Source organism: Diplotaxodon limnothrissa, linkage group LG16, assembly GCF_057381915.1.
Source record: "Diplotaxodon limnothrissa isolate DT_005_m linkage group LG16, D_limnothrissa_male_GT1.1, whole genome shotgun sequence".
Classification (NCBI taxonomy): Eukaryota; Metazoa; Chordata; class Actinopteri; order Cichliformes; family Cichlidae; genus Diplotaxodon; species Diplotaxodon limnothrissa.
The window spans coordinates 39,651,753-39,659,252 of NC_140611.1; the positions used below are offsets into that span (position 1 = coordinate 39,651,753).

General features: G+C 44.2%; 1 protein-coding gene across 4 annotated transcripts in view; it reads right to left on the reverse strand.

The window, feature by feature from the left end:
* Positions 1–7,500, reverse strand: part of stxbp5l (syntaxin binding protein 5L) — a 131,205-nt gene that overhangs the window by 114,809 nt on the left and 8,896 nt on the right. For all 4 annotated transcript variants that reach the window (XM_085374907.1, XM_085374906.1, XM_085374905.1 and 1 more), the window contains exon 2: positions 984–1,081. In XM_085374907.1, the coding sequence (XP_085231033.1) occupies positions 984–1,081 (98 nt within the window). The remainder of the gene's footprint in view (positions 1–983; positions 1,082–7,500) is intronic.

Sequence of the window (7,500 nt, forward strand, 5' to 3'; positions counted from 1 at the left end):
GCTGAAGGAGACTGCACACCTGCGCCAAGGCTGAAATCCACAGAAATATCTGGTGGTGTTTTCTTGGATTTCACAAGATCATTTTTCATACTTAATTTCAAATGTATTTGTGAAGGTAGCACGACGTGTGCTAGAAGAACCTGGGTTCAGGTCCTGGATGTAATCTGTCATCCATCCATAACAAGCACACACAGAGCTCTGTTCCTCCTGAATGTGAAGTCTGTAGCAATTACTGAGCCAGCTGCTGCATTTTCTCTTCCTAGAGGTAAAGTTTTAAAAAATCTGATTGGATAAATCTATTTTTATGATTGCGGGACGGTAACGCTTTAATATTTAAATCAAATCTAATACAAAGAAATAATTATGGAATGAAGAACATATTAAAAAGGAAAATGCTGGGATATTGATCGGCTGGAAGAACGGATTCATAGCAGAGATGAAGTATTTGGTTCAGCCGTTAGCTTTGTCAAATAGACACATATTCACACAGCGTCACGTCCACCTCTGACACTCTGGAGCTTTTACGCTTTCTTTCAGCACAGAAACCACTCGGCCCACTCGCACATCACCCCGGCGGGATGTCTGCGTGGCTGCTGCAGCGTCCGTGTTTGGTGCCTCTGCTGGAGGAGGACGCTTGGTGTTAACGAGGGTGTAACATCGTACCTGTGCTGCAGTTACTCGTCCTCCACCATCCCTGTGACCCAGGAGACTGTTGCAGGGTGAGTCTGCAACCAGACAAGTGAGTGACACGAAATGACAGGATAGAAAGAGGAAACAGAACCGGAGGGGGAGGTCAAAGGTCGGAGCTGCGGAGGCCCCTGCTCGGTTTGTACAGGAGGAGAGACATAACACAGTGGGAGCCGCCTGCTTCTGTGGCAGCAGTAAAGTATTTACAGTAAATACATTAAGTCTGTGTTCTGTGTGTGATCAGAGGTCATTGCTGTGTGTGTGGGCGGGGCGAGTGAACAGGAAGTAAAGGATACATTCGTACTCCACCAGATCTCGAACCGATGGCCAGGATCTTCTGCACGGGGTCAAAGGCCAAAGCGGTGGGCTGGTAAGGGAAACCATGACGCACCGTCTGCAAAGAAACACACAGATCATCTTGATTTATAACAGTGATGTCAAACAGGAAGCAGGAAATGCTTCGTTTCAGCGTGACTCCAGCTGCAGAGGTGTGGTTTCAGCTTCAACACGTTTAGTCTCACTTTGAATGAGGTCACACTCTACAACACTGAACTCTTAAACATGACTAATGACACCAAAAGGACTCTATCGTTTTCATTTTTACCACATTTTAACGTGAGCACATATTTTATGTGAACACATTTTGTGAATGATGACAATCATTTGTGTGCCTGCTGCTGTGCTGTTCATTAACTGAACCCAGTAATAACACACAAACACTTGTGACTGCAGTGCTTCTGTTTTCTGTGACTGAGGTTAAGCTTTAAAATGACCGACGGTGAGGGCAGCAGCGAAGAATACGCAGGGCTGCGTGTAGACGCGGCTCGAACTGAGCATCAGAGTGAGGACCAAATGGGATTTAAGTGACTTTGAACATGGTGCTGCCAGCAGACTATTACAGAGTGTTGATCTGCTGGGATTTTCCCACACAGCCATCTCTGAGGTTTACAGAGACGCTTCAGAAAAACAGAAAATATACAGTTTTAGACAACAGGTGAGTGTAAAAGTGCAAAAGTACTGCTGTCTGTCTATCTGTCTGTCTATCTATCTATGTTTAACACTCACATGCTGATGAAACACAGAGGCTTTACAGTAAGTAATGAGCGAGGATGCAGGACCTCTTATTCATGCTGTAAATGGATTATGAACTGAAGGAAATTGAACTTGACTCACAGTCAAATACAAAAGCCTGACTTGGCAAAACATGGCTGTCTCTCCCACTCTGAGATGCAGTGCATGCTCTGCAGCTGTCTGCTGTAAGTCATGTTAAATTTCCCAGCAGCTGTGGACATCACCAGAGCTGACTGAAAACATGTTTATGGGAAAACTGCAGTATTAGAAAGTAATATTACAGGATGATACAGAATATAAAATAGTTTCTTATTTTTAGCTTTGAATGAGAAAGTTGTTGGGCTGATTTCCTCCAGTTCAGACAAACCGGTGCAACACACACAGACCAAGCTGCATCCTGTAAAGTGTTTACCTCTAAACTCCTCAAAGTGAGTCACAGTGAAAGCCTCTCAGCACACACTGTGGAATTAACACACGCAAAAACACAGGATGCATTGTTTGTCAGAGAATGTGTGGCTGTTACAAAATACATTTCATTTGCAAAACTCTGAAGGAAACTTGCTGAATGATACACTTCCAGTTCTAAATCCACAGTGTGGGTTTTGGCAGCCATTGTTGCCAGACTCAGCAGAGCGTGATGAGAACCAACGCTCACCAACCAGAGAGGGAGTGTGTGTTTGTGTGTGTTTGTGTGTGTTTGTGAGACGTATCCTAAGGTCGCTATCCGTCACACAAGCAGGGTCGGGTTCCACGCCGCGTCCAGCCTGCGAGTAAGAAACAATAAGCTTTTGATCTAAACAGACGTTTTGTGAATCAGCAGTTTCATTTCATTTGCTCTGAATGACGTTTAAAAAATAAAGGACAGTTCCACAGTTTAGTGTTCAGATCACAGCACGCAGCAGCTGACGACCTTTGTATTTCTAATGATTCTGCCACCTGTTTTATGCAGTGCAGAAACACTCACTGGGGATGATGATTAATATAATGAGTTTTCATTACTTCATGCTTCACGGTCTATCCTTAACCCGTCTTTAAGTCTGACGTCATTAGCCGTGCCTGGGCCCAAACTCCGCTTCAGGTCCCAAAGTCAAACGAACACTGCAGCATCACTGAGAGTTACAAACTGTCTAAATTCTTTCACCTTTAATAAAATGATCAGCGTTGCTGCTTTACCAGGTGTAACAATTAAGTTTAACATCCAGGCATCCATGAAAACAGGATTTATTAAGTTTAACAGAGTTAGAAGTTAGCAGGAAGTTAGCTCGCTAGTTAGCTAAACATGATATAGCATGTTCTGACTGAGAGATTTCTGAAAAAATTCAAACGTACAGCTCTGCTATCACTTCCAACATAAATGAAGACAGAAAACTAAACAGCAGTGATGTTTGTAGGGTTACTGAAGTTGGGCTAGCTGGTATATAATGATGTGCTACGTGACTGCTAGCGACACAGCTATGTTAGCATAGCATAAACACAGTGAAGCTGGAGGATGAACGCTAACTTTTTTCCACATGATAAGTTAACGTGAGGGTTCCTGATGGTTAGGCACAAATGCAATCGCATGGCAGGATGCTGTAAACGGACCAAACTTCAGTCAGGAGAACAACTGAGATAATCCATCCACAATACGAGGTTAGTCATTCATATACTGCTGCAGGGGCTGGAGTTACATCGCAAGGGTTAAAATCTGAGCTTTAAAATGAACAGTGGTGGTAAAAACCGAGAGAGGCCGACAGGGATCACTGACTGTTTTTTTGTTGTTGTTGTTGTTGTTCAGATTAAATAGAACAAGATACAAAACATGTTAAAAACACAACAGTCTTAATAAACACAGTAGTTTGGGCCCAGAAGCAGGGCTCATATGTCATCACTTAAAACCCGATAACTGTTGACATGAAAGCTCTCACAGGTACCTGAGCCTGTGCTCATTTCTATACAAACGTTCCCACTAAATACATTTTTCCATTATTTAAGTCCCTCTTTAATAACAGCTACCACATGTACTGCTGAGTGTGTGCGTAACTCTGAAATAACAGGGCTGCTGATGCTTCTGAAGGCACTGAGCCGTGACACTCGGATATGCACCATAAACTCCAGCAGCAGCACTCTCACACGCATGTTCAATGACTTAAGCTACTTTGAAAAACAACGGCTTGGAGATTGTAATTCTCTGCACAGGCTGCTAACATCAGGAGCTCCAGCTCAGCTGTCCCATGCCCTTAATTAGTCAGAGATGTTTGTTAAAGCTTTTTATTGCATGAATAGTTTATCCTCTTGACGTCGAGGTTAAATGATTTTCTTTTACCTCCCTGTAAGGTCAAGTTTAACACCAAGCCTTAGCCAGCCAGTCATTCTACGAGTGACGCCTTCAGAACAATACGACACTGACATATGTTCACCCTCCTGTAGAGCTGTAGACGATCCTGTCAGTGCTGTTTCAATGCTTAAAATCTCAGCTATGGTCATGGCGCCTCTCCAGTGGCAGTCCTGTTACGGTACAATTCTGCTGGGAAGCCTCAGATCATTCGTGTCCCGTTTGCTTTGACACAGCACTGTTGCACACTAAGAACTTCCCCCATGAAAGCTTCCTCCAGCGGGACAATGTGCCATGCCACTCCACAGAAAAATCCTCAGTAACGGCTCGAGAAGCACGACAAAAAGCCCGAGGCAACGACACAGCCTCCAAAGTCCCCAGATCCCAGTCCAATCAAGCATCAGCTCGAATCTCAGGAACTACCCCGATCCACTGAGGCCCCGCCCACTACCCCGAGTATCTGACTCCAGGAAAACCCTTAGTTCAAAACTCTGAAGGCCACAGCTGCATTAGGTAATCCTACAGTGACGTGCAGCACACACCTATTTACGTCTGCAGTCTGTGAGTCAAACACACACCAGTTAAATTAAGAAGAGAGAGTAAACAAACCCTAATTATTACAAGCATGCTCATGCTGTGGATGTAGGCGAACACATGCATGTGTGCACGCAGCGAGCAGCGAGTATCTGAGGACCACCTGCAGTACATCTGTGTTATGGCTGCCAGAGGCGACATTACATCAACTCCTGTCTCCATCCACCCTCCTCCCCGCTCCGCTCTCTCTGATGTCCACACAAACACAACCTTTATGCACGCTAGCGTGATGTTCAATCGCATCACCCTCTGCACGCATACACCCCCCACCCCCGAGACTAATACCACCTCATGCCACCCACGAGCCTCTTTCTCCACACAGCGTTCAGCTGCAGAGCTGGTCTAGACCCCTGTTTCTATAAATAGCAAGCAGCACCCAACACTGCCAGCCAATTGTGCATTGAGCAGCTATGTCTCCAAATACGGATCAACACAGAGAAGCAGCACGGGATGTTTCCGATCTACATGTGACTACAACATAAAGGCGCTACGCTGCTAATTTTGTGGAGCTCAGTGTGCACGAGATAAATAAGAGTAACACGTCAGCTCTCCTCTGCTTCTCAGTCATTAGCAACCACTAAGGTACAAAAGCTAGCTAGCTTCTCAGTTTAAGCCAGCACCGACCTTGTTATTGACACCTCTAATGATAACCATCATCAGCTCAATATTGCATTACATCAGCTCAAGCTAATTATCATAAATGTCACAAGCAGCTGAGTGAAAAGTAAACAAGTGGTGTGATTAACATGGACACGCTGTGTGTGGCCTGCGCAGCACTGACCGCAGCGCTCGCGGGGATCGTGTGTGCTGAGACACCAACAGCAGCAAAATGTTTTCAGTCCCTGAACAAAGTTATTATTTTTGGAGACTCGGGGTATAAGGTACATAAATTCAGATTTCACAGCCGAATGTACGACTATTTTGTTCACGCGTCGTCTGACAAATGACCTCCGGAAAATGGAGTTAGGACATAAAAATAGCAGAATCAACAAACCCGAGCAGTTCCTAACAACCAGCACAGAAAGTGTGCATGTGCTCATATCTGCCACTCTGCTTTAGACACATCAGCGTCACAGGGCGCCATGTGGAGCGCTGCCCCACCGTTTCTCTAACTTTAAAAACTCACTGCTTCATCAGTTCATTAAGCAGCACGGCAGCATCACCGAGGACCCGACTAATGAGTCATGCATTAACCAGACGCTACACCCTGATTGTGATGGTGCTTGGATACATTTATTGACACAAGGAAATCGCATGGGGAGCTTTGCACACGGCTCACGAGTAAATGGAGGAAGTGATGGAGAGGCCACTTGTGATGTGCAGTTTGAGGCGAGAGCTCTGACAAGTGGTGAATAATACATAGAGAGAGTAGTATGTGAGCAGGCAGCAGAGGAAGGCAGAAGTGATAAGAGAAGCACCGTGCACACAGGAGGTCACGTCTCTGTGTTTCTGTTGTCACATCTGAGGTTGAATAAAGTTTTTATTCACTGTCCAAAATTTTCAGTTTTAATTTAATCATTGAAATGTTCAGTGTTAGCTTAGTAAATTACTCTGATTACATTAGTTTGCTTAAATATCTATTGGCTGGAGTCACATAGGTATGTTAGACTCCTCCCATTTTTAGTAAACAAAAAACGGGCGGAGTCTCAGTTTTCTGTTAAACTCTGTGCTAACTGGCCTCAGACTCGTTTGTAAGCTAGCTTAGTTCATGGCTGATCTGGTCTCTGGTCTATTTTTGCGATGAAAAAACTTAAAAGTACCTTTTTTTATTAAAAAATGTCTTTTTCTCTCTTGTGGGGCACTTTCTGAGATAGCCAAACAACTCAAAGGCGTAATCTACGGTGGCCCTGAGAGGTCAAACACAGCGCAAACAGAAAACAGAAAAATGCTGCAAACGCACACTGAACACAGCTGAAGTGTTTCTGGGGACGAGATAACGGGACGGACCGGCTGCAGAAGTGACAGAAAGCGTGAAGGATGGCGGCGCCACACTTTAATGAAGCAGCGTTGTCTTCGAATCACATGATTCTCGTGGTTCAGGTTGTCAAACTGATCTTATAGGTTAGAATGAAGAATGAAGCCGAGGTAAACTTTACTGTTTCGTTCCTGTTACGTGAAACTGTGGTGAGATTCAGTCGTCTCATCCACTGCAGAGAAACAGTTTCTTTTAATATTTGATTCTTTGAGGGATTTTCTTCTTTAATTTTATGACATGATAGACTAGCTTCTTGTTTTTCACAGGTCAAAGGACCGACTGCAACCATGTTAGAACTGAATGTACGAGCAGGCAAATGTGTCATGTGGCCACAGTAATCGGGACACACGAGTCCTGTTGTGCCTGAGAAAGATTTCATAATTACAGGTTATTATATCTTGGCTGGTTTTGTTTGGTAAACACAACAAAGATGCTGTTGCTACACGCTGAAACGCTGCTCTGTAATTAAAAAACTGGCATTAACAGTGAATGGCCTCTCCGTGCGCAGAATCTTTTATCGATGTTTCTGCCCAAATTAGTTTGACTTTGCTTGAAACTTCAAGATCAAAAGTTTTGAAGCTTTTAGTAAGAAGCCGTGTTTTATGCAGATGTTTATATTGATTTAAAATGGAGCGCAGCAGCTGTTATTAGGAAAAAGAACTGAACTGAAGGCCTGCACGTCACAGGAAATGACTCGAGATCAATGAAGCCCACACTCAGCTGTGATTTAAAATTCAAATTGGAGTATTTCAGCGCTCCCGTGGCAACACTGTATGCAAATCCATAAGGCCGAATCAATCCTGAATTACATAACTGGCCTGGTTGAAGCATATCTGCTTTATAATCAAGCCAGAGATTT